The sequence below is a fragment of the Macrobrachium rosenbergii genome, chromosome 17 (assembly GCF_040412425.1).
Source record: "Macrobrachium rosenbergii isolate ZJJX-2024 chromosome 17, ASM4041242v1, whole genome shotgun sequence".
Lineage (NCBI taxonomy): Eukaryota > Metazoa > Arthropoda > Malacostraca > Decapoda > Palaemonidae > Macrobrachium > Macrobrachium rosenbergii.
In genome coordinates, this window is record NC_089757.1 from 2093525 (window position 1) to 2121269 (window position 27745).

The window sequence follows — 27745 nt, forward strand, 5'->3', positions numbered from 1 at the left end:
TCTTGTGTCATTCAAAGACATTCTCTAATCCCTTTTTCAAAGTTTTTCATCTTCTTCCAAGCGTAAGAGACTCGATCTTTCCGTCACTTAAATAATTATCACATTTTATTAACTTTCGCTAAGTGTTCCAACCAGGGAGTTCATTTTCGTTTTTATTCTCCCTGAGAAAGGCCCAGGACGTGACAAGTCCCGCCCAGCGTGACTGAAAAATAGCTGTTACTTAGATACAGACGGCGACTATTTAAGATCCCGCTTCGAATGGTATTTAGGCCGTTATGGCTCGCAACATGACTCCTAGCTATTATTCGTCAGTTGACCATATGGTCATAACGCCGTCCATTAACTAAAGTGTGAATAGACTTACTGTATATAATGGATATGCTAGTGTCGGGTTTATTCAACAGAGAGAGAGAGAGAGAGAGAGAGAGAGAGAGAGAGAGAGAGAGAGATCACGTTTACGTCATGTATGAGGTGTGGAGCCAAATACGATCGCTCACGTCCTGCATAACATGACAGAGTGCATCCCTTGATAACGGAGTACGTCCGTGACGTCACAGTAATACTTCGGAAAACGCAACAGCTATGAATGACCACATGTCAGCCTCGTGGAAGCCGAGTGCGGACGCTTTCCGAATATTCTACGAATGTATTAATACGTGTCATTCTGGCGACGCATCGTAATGAATTTGAAGGCACTGAGAAATGAAGTAATTGAGAGGTAAAGCTAAGGTGAAAAATTTTTAGAGGTATGTTAACAAAAATCATTTTAGGTCTCAAAAGTACGTTTCAATTTATTCGAGAGAGCGTGATGGCATAAGGCCAGCCTAATCTTAACATTTCCAAAGTAGCTGCTGAAGAATTTGTTATTAGTTCATTGTTGTGTTTTAGTCTTGATCATGCATAGTTTATAATGCTAGTTTTACCTGCTGTTTGGATGCAAACACATACACACACACACACACACACACACACACACACACACACACACACACATATATATATATATACATATATATATATATATATATATATATATATATATATATATATATATATATATATGTATTCATATCTAAAGATAAAAAAATAATTCTATTTTAATTTTTTAATTAATTTGTTCTACTTTGTATTTACGTTAAATTGTCCTTTTTTTTGGTTTAAATTTGTATTGATGGTGCTTTTTGTTTATAAAGAGTGTATTTTAAGAGTAATTTATGCTATTTTATTTTGGGCAGCCATCGAAACTGTAATGAAGACTTACGCAACATCGGAAATAAATTACTGTTTCTACCCAAGTCTATGTGCCTTCCTCCTCATTGATGTATAAACACACACATGTATATATATGTATATATATACATACATATATATAATATATATATATATATACATATATATGTATATATACATACATATATATATATATACATATATATATATGTATATATATATATATATATATATATATATATATATATATATATATATATATATATATATATATATATATATATATATGAACGTCCTTTTTTTACTGTCACCCAACAGCGTTCTATAGAATTTAAAAGGTCTATGAAAACACAACTGGCACAAAAGAACCATAAATGTCGTAGAGAATTTAATCCTGATCACTGATGAATACGTACATACCTACATACATGCACACACACATACAGTCATACGCGTATGCATGTATCATTATTTACGTATAAGTGTGTGCACATGAATACATAGCATAAATTTAGTTTTGTTGTCAACGTTTGGGGCAAATCCTACAAAATCCCCCAAATCCACGAACTTGAACTTTCCATAAATTTAGTTTTGTTGTCAACGTTTGGGGCAAATCCTACAAAATCCCCCAAATCCACGAACTTGAACTTTCCATAAATTTAGTTTTGTTGTCAACGTTTGGGGCAAATCCTACAAAATCCCCCAAATCCACGAACTTGAACTTTCCATAAATTTAGTTTTGTTGTCAACGTTTGGGGCAAATCCTACAAAATCCCCAAAATCCACGAACTTGAACTTTCCATAAACTTAGTTTTGTTGTCAACGTTTGGGGCAAATCCTAAAAATCCCCAAATCCACGAACTTGAACTTTCCATAAATTTAGTTTTGTTGTCAACGTTTGGGGCAAATCCTAAAAAATCCCCCAAATCCACGAACTTGAACTTTCCATAAATTTAGTTTTGTTGTCAACGTTTGGGGCAAATCCTACAAAATCCCCCAAATCCACAAACTTGAACTTTCACATTCTTCGGGAATCTCAGTCCAAATTCTAGCCGGCGGAGTCAGTGCCATTGCACGTGCTTGAAAGCATCCTCAGCTCCGAGTTGGAAATGTTGCTTCTCATGATGATCAGTTCTTTAATTTTTTTTTTTTTACCCGCTTTTAGAAAGGTGGCGGCTGCACAGATGGCAACGTAATTTTCATTTTCCTTCACTTCAATCTCCCCGGTGAGTGTATTTGCTCTTCTGGCGTAAAAATGGCCCAGGTATCTCGGCTATTTCGGAAAATCACTCTCCTCTCACTTTCACTGGTCTTGCAAGAAAGTGCTGTCGAACGGTATTTGAAGGTGATTTTCGTAATTATATATATATATATATATATATATATATATATATATATATATATATATATAAGCATTAAGCTACAAACGTCCTTTAATATCCAATTCGCTCTACCTCGGAAATAACATATTTTCATATATGTTACCGGAGGGGAATTCTTTAAATATATTATTTCCGAGGTAGAGCGAAGTGGATATTAAAGGACGTTTGTAGCTTAATGCTTGTATATGAATCACGGTGATGTGATAAAATTTCATATATATATATATATATATATATATATATATATATATATATATATATATATATATATATATATATATATATATATATATATATATATATATATATATATATATATATATACATAATCTAACGAAATCACCTCCAAATATCATTTGAGCAGCACCTTACCAGTCCGCTTGAAGTCCCACTGGAAAGTTAATTCTTAATTTTGCTTTGTGTCGAGTTGTGAATCTAAAAGATCTTAATTTGGCGCAACTTTCGCAATTACATAACTCCAGAAATATTTCTCAGATTACTTTCGAGAACTGTCGAATTGTACTTTATCCCCTTATTTCTGTTAAAGTGATGATCAACCTGAATTAGGTATTGACAATAAGAAGCTGGATTATCCTGTCGAGGAATTATTGGGTGATATGTTTGGATAATCACTTCCTTTTTAAGCAGGTTTTTGTTTAAAATCTTTTCAAGTCATCAACAGCCCTGTTTTTGATCTTCACGAAGTCTCTCTCTCTCTCTGGAAAGGTATAAGCTAGGCTTCACTTCTCCTGAATTTCTTTTATGAATTAAACTAAACCAGTCTATGTCATCAGAAACTGGCTCGGCCATTTTATCTATCACTCACCTAAACGGGAAAATACCTTATCTGATCAAGATCAGAAGACTAAGTTACTCCCAATCACTGCAGAAACCCGGCATTTGTCACTGTCGGCAAACCTCTCGGACATTTATTTTTACAGAAATTTCTTAAAAAAATAATTTCACGCTTGCTTACAAAAGACCACTCACTGAAGGCCCTGCTTCCATCAAGAACACTCAACAGTGAAGCAATAAACAAGTAGCAGTGAATGCTTTGTACATTTGCAATCAACATGGTGAAGTTGAAAATGAATTTACACGCAGTCAAAAACTTACAGGTCGGTTTCCGGGTTTTATTTTACAAAGTTTCGAAACTAGTATTCATCGATGCTCAAAAAAAAGCTAACTCTTTGGATGGATTGGAAGAATGGATGCTTCCAGAGAGAGAGAGAGAGAGAGAGAGAGAGAGAGAGAGAGAGGGTGCTTTCCTTCGGTGCCTTTCTCTCGTCTCAAAAGTGATTTCGTTCACTCGGCGTTCACTGGCGTCAGTGCTCACGAAAGTTGCAGACAGAACGAGAGAGCGGCAAAAGACAAAAAGCCAGTTATCTGTCACAATTTGTTCAAAGTTCAGTTTCCGTAGAGTTTAATTTCTTGAGAAGTTTCCGCGAGACTTTTTGCCAGACAGGTGGACGTTTAGATTGGTCGAATTCATTACAGATTGTAATCAAGTCATACCAGTCTTTTTAAAGAACAAACCGGCTCTTCTTGAAGTAGCCGGCGAATGCGGAAATGTTTTAAAATATATTTTCTTTCTGGCGTCTAACGGCGACGATTCTTTAGGTTATTCGGGAATTGTGGCACTCTAATTCATGATCAGTATCAGCAATCATGTATATTAGTATTTTTTTTAAAGAATTGTTGGAATGTCATAACAGATCAGCTATGTCTCTCCCTTTGTAATAATAACTGAAGTAGCTCCGAAGCTGTTAGGCCTTGCGCTAAATCATCGCCTAGAGATTTTTGACGTTTTCTTACTAGTAACCGCATTGCATTTTTGCTGAATATGTGATCGGAAAACCGTTATCTAGTCGTGATTACTCTCTAGTCTTGGTTCCGGAGCGGGCAATAGCTCTGAATTGCCTAATAGAACGGCTAAGGAAGAACCAAGACTGGCCCGAGTTGCTACGAGACACCGTTAGGAGGCGGTCATTGGATTATTAAGAAGTGGTTCAGCTGGCCACCCGACTTCCGCTGAATGCCAACTGGGATAATAATGCATAATGTCTTACTACTTAGATCTTGGTCTGAATCAAATTAGTGAAGAATGCCGGAGCTGAACCAAAGAGAGTTTCCGTACGGATGCCTTTGCTTCAAATAAGCTAGACTTTGCATCAACATAAGGCTCTCCCTAGCATTTGTTTCGTACGCTTGAGCGGGTCTTGTGACGTATTCATGTCAGTGGAAGGCACCGTTTCGACTCGTATCTATTAGTTTAGACTTACCTGGCAGCTCTGTGCCTATAAAACTTGATGCCTTTCAGCTGTTCGACCTCTTTGGTCAAAGAGATAATAGCAATCGTCGTAAACTTGCAATCAATCCATTGTAGGTAGCACACTATGTCTGTATTTTTGTGTCTATTTCTCCTCGGCGATATCATTAACTCTCTTATTCGATAAACATTACACATAAATAGATGCATGGTTCTCCATCTAAGTTCGTTTTTTTAATGGCCATTCCGATAATTCATTTAACTGTTAAAAAAAATAGTATGGGTGCTATTGATATGATCATAATGACAATCCGAGAAATCTCATAAAAATCCTCTTAGACATTTATATTTCTTTTAATCTGGCTTTCACTATTATTATTATTCAATAGACGAAACCTATTCATATGGAACAATCCCACCACAGGGGCCACTGACTTGAAATTCAAGCTTCCAAAGAATATGGTGTTCATTAAGAAGAATAAGAGGAAGCAAAGGGATATACAAAAAGAAAAGATCATAAGATAATACCTAAGATAATACCTAACTTTATCAAGATGTGAGTGAAGAATTTGTCGTTTTTGTTACATAATAAATATTACAAGTTCAGGATTCTCTATAAAAAAAAAATGGAGTCAACAACATTTACAACCAAGTATCATTATAAAGTCATTCATTGAGACGGACACTATATACTGAATAAATGGTCAACTCTGATAATGTGTGGACTTCAAACACGTAACCATATGTGTGGACTTCAAACACGTAACCATAATGCGTGGACTTCAAACACGTAACCATAATGTATGGACTTCAAACACGTAACCAGAACAGTTAATCATGATCCAGCAACAACAGATTTCATAAATGTTTCTCAACAAAAGTATTTTTGTAAACTGAAACCTTCTGAAGCACTTTTAGATAAATGCGCAACCAATCCATATTGCATTTTTGTCCATGACGATGTCTACAGACCACACCTTAGTGAGACTGAATTTCTTCAGGAATGTCTGACTGCGAACATTGCGAATTTGCTTTTTCGGAAACTTTGTCTCTAACCTCAGTTCTACTGTCTGCCTTTGCTTGATGCTTTTATGATGAGCATTATGTCTTCCACGGTCTGTTCGCATCCTTGCTCCAAATACCATCCGCAGCGTGGATTTGGGATAAGAGAGAAGCTTTGGGTCGATCGGAATGATTATTGGTGAGGCATGACAACCGCAAATGTGAAATGTACCTCCTCCTCCTCCTCCTACCTACGCGGTTATGCATCGCATGTACTAAAGTGAATTAGGATGACTTTCACAAAATCAAAAGCTAATTCGCCACCCAAAATGATATAAAGGAAAGTCAGAAATACTCACAAGTTTCCATAGCAACACCCTTAACGTGAATTTCTGGATGAGACTAACCCGAATCCGTAAGGTGCGTGAAATTCGTTCAAGTTTCCTTGTTGTGCTCGGCCTTTGCATCCTACACCTTGTATCCCCTTTGCATCGCACTGAGTTTGGGCCGATGAGGAGATACTTCAGGGCTTCATATTCAATTAGGCAGAAATGTGAGGCGCATTGTGGCATTTCTCTAAGCTTACCCACGGTCTGCTCAATGGAAAAAGGCAATAACGAGTCATAATTTTAGTCTTGCATTATCCATTTCAGTGACAAGCAATCTTCCCAAGAAAAAAGAAGTAGCTGGCTCTTTCTTAATATCTATTTAGCATCCATTCAATATCACTACTATTAGGGGAAACTGTAACTGGAGGTGTTCAGAGCTATTGGTTATGAGAGTATCGTGAGAGCTAAAGATTACAGAGCAGTTTGCTCTTCGTCCACCTCTGTGAAAATTTACCACGGGAGGGAATGTTCAGAAAGTTCAGAAAGGCGTTCACCTGAATTTCTCATCAGTCATTCCCAGCCTAAAATCTTGTCACATAACGGTCATAAAATCCCAAGGAATCAGATACTTGGTACCTTTGTTAAACGGCCAGGGCTCGACAACATCGGAGACGCCGTAACAACTAAATTGCTTCTTTCTAACCTGCCATCACAAGGCAATACGCTCTTACTGCCCGGAACTGTCTAATTTAATTCCATAGTTGAATGACATGACAGCATACCTTGGGAGAAAGCCAATAATCAGCGGAGAGTATCGGCTTCAGTTGACTGATCCAATAGCCCAAAAATTCATCTTGTTGTGCAAGAAGCGTGTGAAGGCTTTGTCCGCTCAATGCGTTGTTATTGTATCAAGTGTCACAAGCACTTACTGGGTTTTCGTTCTGAGAACAGCCCGATGTTGCGCGATCGTACTGAGGAATGACAATACTGCACTAGGAATCTCTGTTGTCATACAGAGGGACGTTTTAGCTGTATACAACAGCAGCTACAGAAGTCAATGCGGTACAGCTGCGGTTCAGTAGCGAATTTTGCGGTTCAAAGGAGTGCTGTTTCAAGCACGTTGATTTTAGCCAGACCGAAACCTAGCACCGGTAACGGCTTATTTTCTACTTCGCCTAGAGCAGGAGTCTGTCAGTGTTATGATATGGAAACAAAGGTTGAAATAAGTGAGAGAAATAGGACTTCCGAGGATTCTAGGACGAGAGTTTTTCCCTTGTTTAGAAGACTTTCCAAAGAGAAAGTCTTCTAGGCAAGGGAAAAACCCTGGCCCTGGAGTCCTGGGAAGCCCGATCTCTCTCACTTATTATGACCTTTATTTACATGTCATAACACTGACAGACTGCTCTGCGGACTCTTTGCTTTAATACTAATGGGAAGATATATTCTAACGTTGCTTCAGAATATCCTTTTTTTATGCACGGAATCTGTCTAATTTTCCGTGTAAAAGAGAGGTTAGTTGAATCACCGGAACTGGTTTTAATGAGCTATCCTTCAAAAACACGTCATGGGAAAATAGATCTTTTGAATGAAATCTTATGAAAAAATCTTGAATTACGTTTTCCAGTTTTGTTATCAAGGTGTAGACCTATATACGTACCTATGAACCATGTAATTTGCAAAGCATTTGAGGAATATTTTTTCTCATAACATGCAAATAATGAACAAGAACTAACTGTTAATCAAAGTGCGGGATTGCATCGTCCTGAGAGGCAAGCATGAGTCACTTCGATTAACAGATAGCTCTTGTTCGTTGCTTGCGTGTTATGAGGACCTCAGTGAGAAAAAATATTCCTCAAATGCTTTGCAAATTACATGGTTTATAGGCACGTATATAGGTCTACAATTTGATAACAAAACTGGAAAACCTAATTCACAATTTTTTCATAGGATTTCGTTCATGAGATCTTTTCCATGGCGTGTTTTTTAAGGCTAATTCATTAAAACCAGTTCGGGTGATTCAACTACCCTCTTTTTTACTAGGAAAATTTGACTAATTCCATACATAAACAAGTAAAATATGCGCCGAAGTTTCTTCGGCGCAATCAAGTTTTCTGTACAGCGTATAATCAACGCCACCGAAAATAGATCTATCTTTCGGTGGTCTCGGTATAGTACTGTACGAGCCGCGGCCCATGAAACTTTGACCACGGCCCGGTGGTGGCCTGTCCTGTATTGTTGCCAGACGCAAGTTCATGGCTAACTTTAACCTTAAATAAAATAAAAGCTTTTGAGGCTAGAGGGCTGTAATTTGGTATGTTTAATGATTGGAAGGTGGATGATCAACATACCAATTTGCAGCCCTCTAGCCTCATTAGTTTTTAAGGTATGAGGGCGGACAGAAAAAGTGCGGACGGACAGACAAAGTCGGCACAATAGTTTTATTTTACAGAAAGCTAAAAAGGATAGTCTGAGACCAATATTAAATTATATCTTCCCATTAGCATTAAAGCAAGGAGTCCAAAGAGAAGTCTATAAGTGTTATGACATGGAAATAAAGGTTATAAAAGTGAGAGAAACAGGACTTCAAAGGACTCTAGGGCCAGGATTTTTCCCTTGTCTAGAGGACTTTCTCTTTGGAAAGTCCTAAACAAGGGAAAAACTCTGGTCCTAGAGTCCTGGGAGGTCCTATTTCTCTCACTTATTGTAACCTTTATTTCCGTGTCGTATCACTGGCAGACTTCTGCCCCTTAATGGTCTGATTCATAATTAACAATCTAAAGTTAGTTTCTCTCATACCAAGAAACAAAGAAAGATGAGCCTTGAGTAAGTTAGATGTAAGTCAGAGCTAGGAAAGTATAGATGAGGGGCATATTTCATGCAAAGGACATGACGTGATACCCATGGGACTTTTGGGCATATTTCATGCAAAGGACATGACGTGATACCCATGGGACTTTTGGGCATATTTCCTGTAAAGGACATGACGTGTTACACATGAGACTTTTGAGTTGTATGGTGCAGCTGCGGCGATGAAGAAGCATTTGCATCTTTGTCAAAGCACACACACACAAACACACACACACACACACACAGAACAGAGAGAGAGAGAGAGAGAGAGAGAGAGAGAGAGAGAGAGAGAGAAATTGAACGTGGTACTGAATGCCATCCTGTTTTTTATGAAGCCAACTCTTCTGCAGATAAACAGTTGCTTGCTGCATCAGAAACGAATCCTACCCTTTTCTAACAACCAAAGAGAAGCAGCGTAAGTCAGTTTGCCAGATTCCTTCGCCTTGCCCAGGTTGTTTACGCCTGACTAGGAGGTATTGACCCCTACAACACTCCTACTTACTCTTCCAGCCGTGCATATTTGAGACATGTTTAGCTTACTCTTGGATGGTCTTAAAGAACACTGACATTTCAGAATTATGTTCGACTTCCATCTTTCGCATTCATTGCATTACAGAGGCCTGCCACACTTAAAAAAAAGTCCTGGCTTTAAAATGGGCAAGCTTAGCTCCCGACTCTCCCGTATGACAATGTGTTCGAAACTCGTGCAATTTGAACTTCTAATTTTATGGGACCTTGTGCTGGCGAACTCTCGCTTCGAGCAACAAACAGGTTACGTCCAAGGTCGACCAACGGAGTCTTCGTTCCTCTACGCAATTATTTCCTCCCTCCCGTTTTATTTTTTTTTTTTTATCTTTTTCAACTCAATTCTCGTCCTTCCTTTCTAATGGCGTATTCTTTTTTCATGGAGCTATATCTTTTGGGATATCTATTTTTAATACATCTCGTCAACAAGCTCATGTTGCAAAGCTAGACAGAAAATTGATTGACATTTTCTCATTTATGTTAGACATTCATGTTTTCGATAAGTGGCGAATTTAGCAGAGCGAAACTTGTCTCTAAGAAATCAAGGAGACGCCTTTTCTCTTAACGACTTTGAATGGAAAATAGGCCTTTACTTTCTCCCTAAACAGCATCATTTAAATATATATGTGATATTATGCATTCTGCTATGTTGTGGAATCCCCCCCCCCTTCTCTCTCTCTCTCTCTCTCTCTCTCTCTCTCTCTCTCTCTCTCTATGGAATTCGATCCTAAGATAGGGGAATCGACTTAGGTAAATTTCCAGCAAATATCGTTTTCATCTGTTAACCTGAGAAGCTAATTATGCATCTGGAAGGCAGTCGACCGTTGAGGGTCTTAGCTAGGATAGAAAAGAGCATGGGGCTTTCAACCTCATCCTCAAAGAGTTCCCGAATGCCTCCTGGAGTTCCTTTTCAAGGGAGAAATAGATCAAATACTCATACTTACCTAGAAGGCTCATCAGCGAACCATCGAACCCCAACACACACCTTCATATTCAAATCAATCATGCGCGCCCTCTCGTAATTTCCTGGATACTAAGTATATCTTAGTTTAACCAGACGCACTGAGCTGGTTAACAGCTCTCCTAGGGCTGGCCCGAAGGATTATATTTATTTCACGTGGCTACGAACCAACTGGTTACCTAGCAACGGGACCTACAGCTTATTGTGGAATCCGAACCACATTATGACGAGAAATGAATCTCTATCACCAGAAATAAATTCCTCTCATTCTTCATTGTCCTGGATACTAAAATCCTTCCTTTTCAATTTCATGAAAATTTTCTGCGCTTGCCGATCATTCATTCCACGATTCAACGTGAATGCGGCAGTGATTGCGAGGCTGTTTTGCTCTGAGCAACCCCAGTTGGGGAACATTATATATATATATATATATATATATATATATATATATATATATATATATATATATATATATATATATATATATATATATACATGAATGAATTTTTATCACATCACCGTGATTCATATACAAGCATTAAGCTACAAACGTCCTTTAACATCCAATTCAATCTACCTCGGGAATAATATATTTTCATATACGTTACTCGAAGGGGAATATTTTAGTTGATGATAAGTTCGCCGTCTCGTGGGCTCGAACCACAGAAGAGAAGAACTCAGGACTACAGTGACGCTAATTTTAACCACACGGCCAACTTGAAAATATATCATTCCCGAGGTAGAGTGAATTGGATATTAAAGGACGTTTGTAGCTTAATGCTTATACACATACATATATATATACATATACATATATGTGTATATATATATACATTTGTGTGTGCGTATACATGATCTGTTCCGTCTTCTTCCCGCCCCATCTCAAAACGAGTAGTGGTAACCATCGTAACTGACTGGAAACCTACAGTAGATTTAACCACACGGCCAACTTGAAAATATATTATTCCCGAGGTAGAGTGAATTGGATATTAAAGGACGTTTGTAGCTCAATGCTTATACATATACATATATATATACATATACATATATGTGTATATATATATATATATACATTTGTGTGTGCGTATACATGATCTGTTCCGTCTTCTTCTCGCCCCATCTCAAAACGAGTAGTGGTAACCATCGTAACTGACTGGAAACCTACAGTAGATTCAATAGATAACTTCGTGACCTCGGTGACCTGACCCCTGAATGCGCCTTGCCCTTCGGTAACCAGAGATAGAAGGTGACCTTATCGCCCAAGGTCAGAGGCGAAAATATTGTGACCTTTACAACAATCTATAGAAGGTGACCTTATCGCCCAAGGTCAGAGGCGAAAATATTGTGACCTTTACAACAATCTCCTTCGCGGACAGCTCGCTTTTTTAGAACAATTCTTGCTGCACGATGCTGGTAAACGTCTAAAAGGGAGGCCAATAACCTAAAGGGACTTTATTAACATTATTAACGTTGTCGGTCGACGTGAGAGGGCGGAACTGAAAAAAAAACATTTTCTTGTAAAGCTAGCTTTCTGAGGGATAGAATGCCTGCATGTAAAGAAAATGAGAAAAAAAGTTGAAGAAAGAAGCTAACAAGTAACAGAAAGCATCAGTTAATCAACAAACAATTAGTTATTATATATATATATATATATATATATATATATATATATATATATATATATATATATATATATATATATATATATATATATATATATATATATATATATATATATATATATATATATATATATATATATATATATATATATATATATATATATATATATATATATATATATATAAACAACCATGGCGATTTAAGATAGTCTAGCAGCGTCTATACGAGCGTCGTTCTCTTGCATTTCCATTCGTTCAAGAGTGACTTCTAATGATAAGAAAATCAAAATGGTCAGTTTGGAAAAGATATATATAAAAAAAAAGTCTTCTGTTTTTGTAAGTAGGTCGTGTGGCTGGTAAACTCGACTTCAAGATGAATCCAAGATGGCGGAGGGGCGAGGAAAATCCATCACATCTAGTGTATATGTTTAATTTTGCGGTTGTCTCGTCTTGAAAGGTCCACCCTTCTCCATCTCCCAGTTTTCTCGTAATTTATTCGGGGCTGGACTAAGTGAAGTTACTAAGTCGTCAGCATCACGAACAAAAGAGGCAGCACCGATTTTATTCATTTGGTTCTTCCTCTTGTTGTCATGAAAATGAGCGTTTTTCTCTGCAAATCCATGGAAACGCTGAGTTCTAATTTCGACAGGCAGTTGTTTTTGTTTTCCAGTGCTTTTCGCTCCGGTTAAATCAAAAGCACTATTTTTATACGAAATAAGAGCAAACAGTATCTTCAGCAGTTACTAGGAAGTCGAGAGATCGGCGGGATTCTGTTAAACGGTTCGCATTGGGAAGTGTTTATTGCGTTTGCGCTGTTGAACGCTCGAACGACTCTGTCGGAATCCACCCCGGAGTCGTCTCATTCAGGGAGAATGAAAACGGAGGAACTGTTAGCTCGAGACAAACAAGATGATGCGCTATCAGCAAAGTCCTCATTATTATTAATATATTCGTGGTTGATCCAGCAGGAACAGCTGTATTTGCATCTATATCTCTGACGAGGATGTTGGACAAGTTTCATACATAATTAATCTCTTACATCTTCATCGATGAGGCACAGATAAAGAAATCACCATCATGCCATCCTAAATAACCGATACCAACGTTTGAGGCTGTTGCAACATCGAGGAAGATAAGTAGAGATACTCATTTCGAAGCAAAGATGCTTTCTCCAACCATCAGACGCCGCAGTGGCATTAGGACACGACAATAAGAAAACAGACGCTGTCGTCAAGTCTCAAGAAACGAAGAAGAGGCAGAGGCCATTCAACTTCAAGACACCAATCTGCTAGGTAATAGCCGCAGGTAAAAGAGGAGGGCCACGATTTTGGTCGTTCGCTCGCTAGGGAGAGTTAACGACACCTCCTCCTCCTGCTCCTCCACCTCTTTCTACTCCCCTCCTTCTCCTCCCACCATCTGGAGGTCCAATCACGAGAGACACCTTTTGCAGCACTAACAACAATTTCTGGTCTTCTACTGTCGCAAGCGGCTTGGAATCAATTCATGAACAAGATTCACACACGGCAATTGACGGTGGCTTAAGACTTTTAGTTACTTAAACAAATGACAAGACCAGCTCGCACCAACATCTTGAAATCTCGGATGCAGATCGTTGGAAACAACTCGTTAATAAGATTGTCACAAACCTTTTCATCAAACTTGATTCCAGCAAATTGTTTGAAACAAATTCTTTAATAAGCCTAAGGTTCTGATATTTTATTTGTTTATTTTTACCCATTCTTGAGATAAGACTGACTACTCAATGTGGGTAATTTACGCTCGGCTAGTTCTAGTGTGGGCCAAATGAGGACCAAATCCCGCGTAGGAACGTCCGTAGTTTCTCCGCAATCATTCTGTTCGTCTTTCGAAAAACCTCACCGCACAGCCATAGGGAAATGGTAACATAAACTGTTCAAAGGTAATGTTGTTCTGCATAGAAAATTAAAAGCGATTTCTTTAACAAGGAAAAGTGATGATCAAGTCTGGTCTTATTATCAGTATTCTGTCAAAGCTCAAAGAGATAACGCAGCAACTGTAAGCGCCAAAAATCTGACACACCACTTATACGAGCAATAAAAGGCCAAAGTCAGCAGCAATCCCCTAGAACAATAATATATGTATAGAAACAATGATTATTTTTGGATTATTTTTGGATATTGACCACTGACAAAATAGAACACAAACTATAAAAGGTCTGGAAGAATCGACTTTCAAAGGAGGCTAAGAGACAGAGAGACCTTCTAATAGTAATTGTTGAAGATGAAATGCCGGGTCATGCTCGATTAAAGGTCCCTATTCCACACATCCTGAAGCAGGCGTGTACGCACAGGGGGTGATGAACGAAGCTTCTGGCAACCTTGAGCTCAATCAAGACGAGAAATAAAATCAGGCATTTGTGCACCCATAAAAACGTTTTCCAAAGAGCCAATATGTAAATGTGACATTTAGTTACATGATTTAACAGTCGGTTCTTATTAGCTAAAATCAAAATGAAAAACACAGACAGTGATACACAGTGTTGGGAAATGCTTTTATAGATGCACTAAACATATAATGTATGGGAAATAAATCATTTTGAAAAAAGAAATAAATAAGCAAACATTTACCAGTGCTCTGGATTAATGATGACTGTTAATCGAAATATATGGTTCTGAACTTCATAGAACTCTGTCAAATTACAGTAAAAGACATTCATGTAAACTTGGCATTCACAAAGAACCTCTGCAAGATATATATATATATATATATATATATATATATATAGAGAGAGAGAGAGAGAGAGAGAGAGAGAGAGAGAGAGAGAGAGAGAGAGAGAGAGAGAGAGAGAGAGATAGGTGTGTATGTGAAAATGATTAATAGACACCTCAATATCAACGGCTATACATCAAAACAGAAGACTCATTATTGGGGATGATTAATAATTTCCACAGACTCACAGCCAAATTCTGTAAAATCGTGTCCATCAGATGAATCATTCTCCAAATATAATTTCTTGTAGGATAACATATAAGATATTAATCTTGCCAGACTTGAAGGTAAGCAGATAAACAGGTAATAGGGTTATCAAGAACGACTTCCTAACTAACATCAAATGAAGCACGGCATAAAAATACCACAGAAGCAACACAGTCCAGCGAAATGTAATTGTCAATTTTTATTATCGTGATTATCATTAACATAAGCCTAGCTGTAACCCCTGGCGAAGAAGCAGAATGCCGCAGGCCAAAGGATTCCAAAAGGGGAACATTTGATGAAATCCTTATGGAAACAGCGGAGATTTCAACTGCGCAACAGTCTCCTTGAGCGTAAGCCGATACTCACCACAGAAAGGAATGCCGGGAGGTGTCCAAGTGCCATTTTCGCCGCAGATCTTCCTCGCTGGACCCAAGAGTTCGAAGCCTCGGTCACACGAGTACGAGGCGATGGTGTTGGTCTCGAGGCTGTTGTCCGAGAATGTGACCGAGGAATGGGAGGGGGCCCCGGGAAACCCACAACACCAGCCTGAAATAAAGTCGACAGGTAAATATTAAACAGGTTTTCGAGCACCGTCCTGAAATAGAAAAACTAAGAAGAATGAATAACTGGTTTTCTACTCAATCAACTTAAAATAAGTAAACAGAGACGTACAATCAGACAGAGATTCACAATACCATCCAGAAGTGTATTACAACAGAGATGAATGCTTAAGTTGTCGTCCACCAGTGAGACAGACGCATAATCAAAGCCACTTACGTTTGAGTAAATAGTAATGGTAGCGTGTCAGTCAATAACAAGTCATTGCGCAGTCATTACTGCTCCGTTCAGTGGATCACTGGAGCGAAGACAATTTAAGGACCGGATCCCCAGATCCATAACACTGGAGAACATAAGACTACTTAGCTCTGTGATGTACCGAAGATCTAATCTAACCAGAGAATTGCCTTCCAATGAAATTCGTATCGGCATTAGTTTGTAAATCAGTGGTAACGATTTCCTAAAACCTTCTTGAGAATATCAAAGCCACACTTGGCCTTTATTAAGAGGCTTGCATTTGCGTCTTATTCCCAGAGCAATCTGAACGTTTGTCAGTGCTAAAACAGCTTGTCACGATTTTGCAAAATCCCTTTAAATCAGTCGTCTACAGATTGATGTGATTGCACCAACAGCCCTGATGTTGACTTTGTTTTGGGAAGCAATCTTTATTTACAGTTTCTAGATGGTTTCTCTCCCTGCTCCTGTACGCACTAAACAAAGGGGAAAACGTAATCAGGCACAAACACAAAGGACATTTCCATTCTACCGTCAGCGTGTGCTTGCGTCATTCCCATATTGTTCATTAGTCACTCAACAACAACATTGGCCAAGAGTGTTAACCTACAGTTGGTTTAGTCTGTCGTTTAACAAAATTTATGTATACCACATAAACCGTACAAATGATTACTGTATGTTTTATAGCATTTATTTACCAACCACATGCCTTAAAAGGCTTATTTCCTTCGTTAGTATATATTTCGGTTAATATCTCCAAATTTGCAAAGAATAGTCTCCGCGCTCCACATCCTCACTATCTTTTCGATAAAATAAAGTAGTCCGTACAACCCGGATAAAAGGGTAGGGTCGAACACAAAGATACGAAATCGGGTCACGTTCCCAAATACGATTGCGCTGATATTTTCTTCAACGAAATTTGCATTAAAGCCACTGCATGAAATACAGAGGAAATTGTCATTTTCCAGACTGAAAACAAATTTAGGTCTAATCTTATTAGCAGGAAGGCGAGAGAGTACTTCAAGCTCTCCGAATTTTGCAGTCCAAGAGATTATTTTCTTACAACGTCGTAACTTCCACTAGAAACAAAACATTTCAGCTTTACAAAACTAAAATAGCACATTATTATTATTATTATTATTATTATTATTATTATTATTATTATTATTAACAAGCTGTTACCCAACTGGAAAAACTGAATGCTACAAGCACAAGGGCTCCAATAAGGAAAGCAGCCCAGTACAGGAAAAGAACTTGACAACTGCATAATGGTTAAGGACCACAGTTACACAAAGTTGGCGGGACAATGCAGTAAGTACTGAGCTCCGCGCAACTTCTTTGTATATCATTTTGTTTCCGAACGAATAAATGGTCAGAAGAACTGAGGCTATAGCACAGAATGTGATAAAACTGCCTACCCATTGAAACTATCTGAAGTCAAGAAATTTTCTTGGGTGAGGAAAGGAATATGTGTAATGCGTGTGTCGCTACGATAGCGTATAATGGAGGAGAAACGTACTCGTTTCTTCAAAATAAAACAGGTCTTAGGGGACAATTTTACTATTGTCCATATATTGAACAGTTGCACAGTCTTAGCCCACACTAAAAAACAGAAAAAAAAGCAAAGATAACTCTGAACCGAGTCAATATTGGTTAAAAACTCAAATTTTCTTCACTCTGATGAATCGAGCGATCTAAGGACTTTCACTAACTCTTACTAGAACCTTTCATCGTGCAACTGACTCCTCACAGTTTACTTTGCAAAGATGTTGAAAATCATAAGTCATTTATTTTGCTCTCTTTGATCAGAAGTTGTACTTTCACCAGCTTTCAAAAGGCCGTTGAACTGGATTCTCCCAGAGTAAGATCTCATCCTCCTAAAACGCCAAGTGTTTCAGATTTATGTTATAGTTGAAAATGTCTAACACCTTCTTAATGGGAGAAATATCTACCTGAATAATTGAACCAGAATTAACTCTCTCTTTTGGTTTATCAAGTGTTTTAACAGATTTAAAGACCAATCTTCGCTTGAAGGTAAATTCTTATCAAGGTTGAAGCCTACAAGTGCCTAACTTATTCGGTCTAACTGCAATTATTTTCGACTGTGGTCAGGCCTACTTTACGAAATTTACGTGATCATATCTGTGGGGCATTGCGACTCACGAACATCTGCAAAAATTACTGGAAAAGATGATATTACAAAGGTTTTCAAAAAGTGTCTAGGCAGAGCATTTTATCATCTCTACTTAACTGCTTACATTAGCAGATGCTATCTCCAGGTTAATTCACAAATAAGAGTAAATGGCAAAGATATCTTCGCTGGAAAAAGGCTTGGAAACAAAGTAACTGTGTTGTTCTTTGTATTTACCAAAATATATTGATATTAATCGCTTTCCTATTGAGAGTGTAACATAAATGGGATCATCAAAATTTTAAATGCCCTATTAGAGCCCTTGCATACAGTACAAACCTTAAATATATATATAAATATATATACATATATATATATATATATATATATATATATATATATATATATATATATATATATATATATATATGTGTGTGTGTGTGTGTGTGTGTGTGTGTGTGTGTGTGTATGTGTGGTTTTGTGTGTGTGTGCGCGCGCAACGGTGATCTATTTTACCCAAATAAAGTTATCTGCCAGGTACCTCAGTGATATTCGAAGATTCGTGGCGGTGACCTGAAATCTTGATAGCACTTAATTGCCCTCACGATAATGAGTACTGTGTCGTTTACAGCCCCATGACCTTTTCACTAGCGGGATTTTCCTGTTCTACGAGCTTTTTTAACTGCAACGAACAAACAGTGACAAGTTGTTTCGTGAAGCGTTTCAATCGGTATTTTCACACAAGTCAATAACTTCTAAGGAGAAGTGAGGGAATTGCATAACTTTGAGAAACCTCAGCTGTGAAATACAGTATCACTGTATCCAAGGCATTTGTATCATTTATCGCTGTGTTTAAAAATATCACCTGAAAGAATTTGAGACACAACCTTTACTACAGAGGCACTGTAACACTTCGGTTTAATGTGCAAAAGCCCCTGCCTCGGTTGCTTAAACGTCAACTCATAGATGCAGTCAGACTGATAACTAAATGTCCATAGGCAGCCCGGACCCGGAGACAACAAGAAAAAGTGGAGGAAGAAGAGGAGGAGGAGAAGGGAAGGAAGAGACGCGTCACTCTTTTAAAGACTGAAGGGTCACAAGAGTCCGGGAACACAGACGCATGAACGGATTACCAAAGCGAGACCGAGGGAAACGGCGCGATGAAGAGATTCTGACGAAGGGAGAATTACAAGTGTGAAGTGACGGCGGAAGTGAAGAGTGAAGCGCCGGGAAGTCCCAGCAACGTCGCTTTTTGGAGGGGGACCAAGGAAATGGCGCTGAAAACGACATGGTATTACGGGCGCCTTGCGCGGGAGCGGGCTTTCTATACTCGATTACTCCAAGTACTGTTATGTACCCACTCACAATGACGCGAAGAATGAGTTTTTTTCTCTCTTAATATGAATGCGAAGGTGCGTCGATCAGGAAACAGAACAAAGGGCAAGTTCAAAGGATTAACCGAGTAGAAGGCGTTAGGTGGTAAATAGCAAATGAGTAATTTAAATCATAAGTGGATAAAGCACAGGAAAGATTACCAAAAGTAATTGGGCACATATAAAAATTATTATTAATATTATTATTTTACTTTTGGGCACATATAAAAATCATTATTATTATTATTATTATTATTATTATTATTATTATTATTATTATTCAGGTAACTGAGTAAACATACTTAATATTCTTAAGGCTATTCCGGGGTTTGCTTTATCAATATACACACACATGATGTGTATGAGTATGTTACTAAGAGCTGACCCATATTCATATCCAGATATATAAATAAATATAAGCATATACTTAAAAATATCTTCGTTCATATTTGCACGTTTCCATAATCTATAAATTACAGTCCTCTGGAATGTACGTCTCCCCAGCAAAATAAGACTCCTACTTACATCAGTCAGCAAGTTTTGCCTCTGGGTCTTACGCCCTTTAACCATTCTGCTCCTGGCCCAGAATTGATGCGTTTCCTCGCAAAAAAAAGGAATTCCAGCAGTGTGTCAGTTTTTTAGCAACTGCTCTCAAGTGAAGTTTTTTTTTTTTTTTTTTTTTTTTTTGTCTGAGGTGCTTCCAATGTGGTCGAGTTTACACCACGATCAAACCATCATTTGCTCCAAAAAAAATCTGATTACTGTGTATCGTTTCTAAGTGGAATGAGGAGACGAAGTACAGATAACGGCAGTGCACGAAATGAAGACTGTCGAAAACATTATACCGACCTAATAAAGAGAAAATATCGAAGAAAAGGTACGATTCTAAATTGCTATTTTGCAGAAGGAAAGCTTTAAAGGACATATAAAAACTAATACCCAATTTCTTCACTGGTATGTAAACACGTGGACAAAAAAAAAAAAAAAAAAAACAGGTACATAGAGACATGGCAATAAAATTCATAACATTTTCTGTAGCGAAACTGCACTCGAGCTGGCTCGAGCTAACGATGTCAGGTCCATGACAAACAGTGGGCACCCAAATTGGTTAACACCGGTCGCAGCCCATATGGGCAACACGCCAACCCTGATACCCGCACTCAGAAGGCTGGGTAGAAGGCATTCACAAACCGACAGCACTAAAGGATGACGAGAGCAGAACAATCTGAGAAATTATGCCACCACGGTTGCCTTACCAGGAGAATTTCATTGACGTTGATAACTTGCCTCTGTGTACTGGCGTATTTAACTGACAGAAGGAGAGAGAGAGAGAAAAATATGTCATCACAAAACCTGCGTCGTAGTTAGTCAGTAACGATGTCACTGTCTTTGTTACGAAGACTAAGAAACTGGCAGATTTTAGTAGGTTACGCAAGGTCACAGGCACCTAAGACTCCTTCAAGACTTGCAGTGGGTCCTGCTTACGCCTGGCGATGTTTTCTTCTTGCCAACATTCCGCCCCTCATCCTGTACTGGGAACGTTTCCAATTGGTCAATTGCCGCACCTAAACAGACATTTAACGCATTATGCATTAGTTTCCTAGTCATGGGTCTTCATATTGTTTCTATTTACTACCTTAATAGTTGAAGTCGTTCTAATCTGTGTGGCTGTGTGCATAAACAGAATTTGATGTAACATGACTCATATTTTTGCGTAGCCCCCTACAGAATAATAAATCTGGGAAGAATCGGCTCAGTTGAGGAGATCTTGTCATTTCAACTTTAAATCTATTCGTCCCAAAAGTTAATCACCTCGAGGAGGTCACCTACTGAATATATCTGGCAAATTTCGTCATAAGCTTTTCTTCTCTTCTTGAAATATCCCACGAGAGAGTGCAAAGACAGCTTTCCCAAGCACCCGCATATGTAAAAAGGTCCTTAGCAGAGGTTTATACGTTCGTTATTGATTGCTCGTGTTTGATTCATATTACAGTTTTTTTTTTTTTTACCGAGTTAAGTGGCAAGTGTTTTTTTTAACTTCATGGGTCTTGGCAAGATATTCAGTACATCTCTGCTGGTATCCACAGGACTCTTATCGGTTTTCTTTCAAGAAGAGAGTTTTCTTTCATTCGTCTTCTGTACCTCCTACTTCGCATGAGCTTCACGTTGGAGACTGAGCCGGACAAACATCCATTGCCGCCAAGCCATCAGTTTCACAGACATCTCTTTACTCAAGTCCTCCTTGCAAGATGGCCAGGGACGATTGACTGAGACTGGATAACGTGTGTATCTTTTTTGTCGACTTTAAGAATTGCGTGATGTGGCGTCCCAGATATTCACTTTGTCGTGTGAGATCCAAGACGTCCCTAACACTCCCACAGATAAAGATCGTTAACGTTTTTTTTTTTAAATAAATTACTGATAAATGGAAAACCAAGATTAAGTTAGGTCTTTTTCTACATTACTTCTAAAAAAGCAGCTATTAAAAAGCAGCAAACACCTGTGTCACTGACTGAAAGATTTCATTTCGCAACAGAGAAAAAAATGACGGTCCGATGGACCAGTTGGAAGGGTGCTGAAGTGCATCCAGAATTGAACACGGAAAGGAAACAAAATGAGTAAAACCGCAGCGTGGAAGTCATCAGAGTCAATCCTGGCGTAGACAGACAGACAGGGCCTATGATCTCCGCTAAGGGTCACCTTCAGCTGTAGCCGAAAGCAGGATTTAGGCAGCGTCCAAGTGGCTATCTCTTCCTGCTTTCTAATGTAACGGGACGAGAGTGACTGCTGCCATGTGGCGCCTTTTGCCCATTTCCCCAAACGCATCACACGAAATAATCCATTACGTAAACTACACACAAAAGGTGAGGCTGTCTTGCACTTTGACGTCATTTTAATTTTCAGGACTGCCTACCGCTCTATACCTGTGCACACACACCGTATATATATACATATATATATACAGTATCTATATGTGTGTGTATCTATCTATCTATACATATATATATATATATATATATATATATATATATATATATATATATATATATATATATATATATATATATATATTGGTGCTTCGATGCACATAAATACATATAAAACTTCCATGTAACAAAATATTAAAGGCCCATTTTCAACAGAAGAAGAAGAAGAAGAAGAAGAAGAAGAAGAAGAAGAAAAAAAAAATGCAGCAAAGTGAACGTTAATGGCACTTGAAGAAGACTCAAGAAGAAGACTAGGAAATAACTCGACTCGTCCGCGTTGTATACTTTCACTCCTGTTCCGTTTGTCCCAGTTCTTGTCTTATGGTGACGCACGACGCTCGGGAATTCTTTCGCGGTATTTCCTCTTTCTCCCGGAGTAGAGAAACATGATTAGCAATCTTGGGCGATCACCACTCCGCCCAGCTCAACATGTGATCGTGATTGAAAAAGGTATACGGCCTTTATCAAGGTCCATAGAGTACCTTAAGTCTTCACACCACCGCCCTTCTGGAGTGGGAAAATTATTGTCATTATTATACAGAAGGAACTTTATTCATATGGAACAAGCCCGCGAGGGCCACTGACTTGAAATTTCAAGCTTCCAAAGATTATGGCGTTCATTTGAACAGAAGGTAAAGAGAAATACTGAAAGAAGAAATTAGTGACTAGAAAGAGGAAAGCTATCGACAGTTATCCTGTGTGTGTGTGTGTGTGTGTGTGTGTGTGTGTGTGTGTGTGTGTGTGTGTGTAGGAGGGAGGCATGACACTCTCCCCCTTGACCCCATTCCTGCCTTATCCGTATCATATCTAAGAGAAACAATTTCTTTTCTGATAATGATCTCTTGCTAATGAACTCAAGTGTGACGTCAACAATTACTAATAAGTGGAAAAGTGATCAGGTCACTTACGCTCATAGAATAATTTCTGATTCCTCTGCATTTCTGTGAGGCTCTGAAGGCTGTGTATTTACAGCATTTCCTATTTGTCCCCTATAAAATTTACGGTCGCTATATTTTTTAAACAAAACTCCCTCTCAGAAATACAAGGATTCGCCTGGAGACATCAATGCGCTGATGCTGGCGCCTTAGGTATTTGAGATGAAACGATAAATCTTTTCCCCATTTTTAAGACATAGTTACTACAGAACGCCACAGAACAAAATTAATAAAAAGAGAGAAACCTCGTGACAAAGGACAACGCCCATCACAAAATGGGTCATTCCGGCGCGATACAACAAAACGTACACATTCCTTTCCGTCAAGTATACCAGAAAGAAACGCCCGAAAAGAACGCGATCGAATGACATCCATAAAACCCTCTCGGATATTCCCTAGCAGAGTGGCGTCCGCACAGGAAAGTAGGTCACTCTTAATTATCGTGCCATTCTCAGTCGTCCATAAGGTAATTCCGGGGGTATTGTTTGTACAGCCAGTACTCCCTTTGTCAAAGCACGGTTCCTCAAGCTATCAAAGAATTCCGCTGGGACGCTCGCCTCTGTCTTGTTCCGTGATGTGGCTAGCTGAGGAATATGCCTGGATTTATAAAGATATATATATATATATATATATATATATATATATATATATATATATATATATATATATATATATATATATATATATATAAGCTGCAGAGACTGCTTCCATACACGCGTGACTAGTTTAATGGTGCCTTAGCAGCTAAATCAGGGTAACTTCAGTCTACGCTGATGTGGATAAGTCACTCACCAGCGCCGGGAAATTCAGATGGCTTTGAAACTTTCATGGCTATACGAGTCCAGACGACAAAAAATTAAAATAAAAAAAGTCCCTCTAATACCTACTTGTCAGTCACCTAGACAAATGAGACGTATCGCAATCATTAGTCCAAGGATTTTTTTTATCACCTCTTCAGTGGTGAGTTTCGCCATTTTTAGTAAGATGTCGGGAGATATTTGAATGCAATTCCTGTTTTCCCATTGTTTCCTTTTGGTATTTGCAGACCGTCTCGGCTGCTTTCCCGCTGAAGCCATTGTTGCAGTTTTAAGAGACGAAAGAGCTAAGTAGTTTGTTATTTGTGAGCTATGCCGTTGCCACCCGAGTAAACCGTTCCTAACTGTATCTCGATACGTTCCAATGGCGGTACTGAATGCGATCCTTCATGGGAGAAGGGTGCATTTACGCGTGCAGGCAGGGTGAACTTACGTAAGTCATCTTGCTACTGCGCGGAATGATTTATTCGAGCGTCATAAAACCAGAAATCTGAAGGCCTGAATTCGTAAGCAGCAACCAGACATCTGGGCTCCTCTCAAGTGGGTGCAACAGGTATTATTACGGTCCCTGGTAAGACTTGGAGAATTGCATCAGTAACCGTATCTCTACAATGATCAAAGGAAGTTTTATTCCAAAATATTGATTCGAGAAATTGCTCCGATACTCTGTGCACCGTTGGCAGCGACGGGTTACTGTAATGGATAATGGGATGAATAAAAGCAGATCCAAGATACATATATAATGGTAGTCTTAGTTGCATTTTTTTTTATTTATTTATTTTGTGATGCTTAAACCAAACATGTGACAGAGAGGCTTGTAGACGTTACGTGAAGCTGTTCGTCAGGACACCATATTATCTTTACGAGCACTTACCGTGATTGTTTCTCTCTCTCTCTCTCTCTCTCTCTCTCTCTCTCTCTCTCTCTCTCTCTCTCTCTTCGAAGAGAGATAATCTTGGAATAACATGAATATCTGGTTCTGTTGTGCATAATGCTGCACACTCACTAAAACTAATGGTAACGCATCTTTGTCTAAAGGGATTAAGCCATCAATCTTTCCATTGAGAGAGAGAGAGAGAGAAAGAGAGAGAGAAAAGACTTTGAAAAGAATCCAGCACTTCTACCTGGCAAACCATTTCTCTCTCTCTCTCTCTCTCTCTCTCTCTCTCTCTCTCTCTCTCTCTCTCTCTCTATTCCGTTTCCTTTGGGTACAAGCACATACCTCAAATTCTTGGGCACCTTCTCAGAATTTACGAAAGACTTATAGCCAGAGACGTTTAACCCACCACACTCCACCTCCCGACTGCGTATGACCATCCCGTGCCTCTTCTTTCTGTGACCTATAACGGGGTGGAACGCATACAATAAGCCACCCCTCATGAATCCCATTAGATGAAAATCCTGACACTACAGAATATATTATTCTTTTTTTATTACCCAGCGTTACTCAACGGCTGCGTTGCTTATGAATCTTTCAGATTTCTTATCTGGGTCACTAAACGTTATGCTTTCACTGACAAGAGGTCGGGTCATAGCACTTCGGTCTTCTCTTACAGAAGTCTAAATATAGGAAAGCATTTACTATGTCGCCAATGTGTTACTTTCCTTGAAGGCATTGCCTTCGGAGAGAAAAATAAACTGAGTTAGACCGTTTTACGAGAGACAGCTAGGGGCTAAGCCTAACGGTAAAAAAGTAATGGGTGATAAATTCGACTTCCATTTCCAAAGACCGAGGTAAGTGCGTTCCCGAAAACCATTAATGGATGATTGCCTTTCGCTAAGGTTATGATTACTACATTTTCTAATAGATGAACTATTTTACAGTAGTTATTTGATCAGTGAATTTGTAAGCAGGTCGAAAATACATATGCAAACAAGTTGGTTTGGTCGAACACTCCACAAAGCAATTATTTTGGAAAATCCTCAGTGACTGATGGCATTGTATACACATTTTGGGCGCAGTTCAAGACTTTCGAAAAAAGAAACCTGTTTTACAAAGGGGGCACACCTCCCCCAAAACGATTCGCCTCACCTTTTCAAGGGCCGTCGTATCTAATGGCTCTCTGGCGTCCATTATAAATCCTTTCCGTATCTTTGACCATATCTTTTCCAGGGACGTGGGATAGACTAGACTAGATTGAACCGGATAGGATCGGAGGAGAAAGACTTCTTAAACATTTGGGAAATGAGATACATCAAGAGATGGAAAGCTGCTCATGTTCATTCTTGATTAGAACAGGGCATCTTGTACCTGTCTCAATGACATCGTTAGTAATGTTCCAAAATTAATCTTCAATTTTCATTGGAAACGTGTCTGCTAACAGGAACTGATGTATACCATTTTACAGAAACAGGCATTATTACAGGTGCTGCTAATTTCAATACAGAAGTTAATTTGTATAAAAGCGTAGTGATTTACATGAATATACAGGAAAAATGCGCATCTATCATTATCAACCTAGACGCTGCTATTAAAAACTCTAAAGACTCATTATAGTACATTATCACTTTAGCTATCATTATCAGCCTAGATACTGCTACTAAAAACTCTAAAGACTCACTATAGTACATTATCACTTTTGCTAAGATCAGTTTCCATCAGCTGTGGAATATTAAAAGAAGGCAAGCTTCCATATTCCCAGGACGCCAAAAGTAAAATGTCACTCATCTTTCAAGTGAGTTTCTCTCCATGATGGAAATGTGTCTCTTGACTGTTCTGGGTTAGTAGTGTTTGTGCAAACGCCCTTCCGCCCCCAATATAAGGAACAAGAAACGCTGCGCTTTACGGGTTCCTCTTAAGCAAGAGCCCGTGTAATCCATTAAAAGTCTTTGCTTTTCGGAGTGTTTTTTGCTATTCGTCATCAGTCAGTAGTCTTCCAAATATGTTTGCAGTTACGTTTACTTTTATTACGTTGGCTCTTTTTAATACGTGACTCGGAACAAGATGAAGACTTGATTCGTACTGATGCACAGTTCGACTGCACTTCGGTAACCGCCCTTGACGTTACAGTTTAGTGAATGGCGTTACGAAGATCAACGACGGTAGATTAAATGGCAGGAGTTTCGAACATCTGATGATGGCATGAAAAGTGTTGCCTCGTAGAACATTCCATTTTACATTTTAGTATAAAAATAATTAGAGATTTCTCAGCCGAAAACACCAGCCCTATTTTTCCGAGTATCCACGTAGGAACTGCTCCATAACAGATAGATATGTTACGATGAACTGGAACGCAAAATTGAATATAACGTAAGTAAGATTTGACACAATATATGAGATAATGGTTGTGACTAGTACTAAGGACACCACAGGTCCAGACCAATAAAACGTACAGTAATATGAAGTCATACTACGTTACATCACCAAGTACCAGCCGAAAACGTTTTCAAGCTCATTTAACCATGTGTTCAGATGTCACGAAGAAAGAACAAGTATATCATTAGACCTTTGCGAAGCTAAGAAAACTAGGTCATAAAGTGGAATTCATAAAATAAACCTCATACCAAAAGTAAAACGTGATAAGTTTTGGGGAGGACTCACAGCTGAAACACAATCAAAGCCCAATGCTCTCTCCTGGAAACGTATGTAT

General features: G+C 38.6%; 1 protein-coding gene across 3 annotated transcripts in view; it reads right to left on the minus strand.

Moving 5' to 3' along the window:
- Positions 1–27745, minus strand: part of LOC136847656 (seizure protein 6 homolog) — a 73951-nt gene that overhangs the window by 34125 nt on the left and 12081 nt on the right. For all 3 annotated transcript variants that reach the window (XM_067119452.1, XM_067119454.1, XM_067119453.1), the window contains exon 2: positions 15489–15668. In XM_067119452.1, the coding sequence (XP_066975553.1) occupies positions 15489–15668 (180 nt within the window). The remainder of the gene's footprint in view (positions 1–15488; positions 15669–27745) is intronic.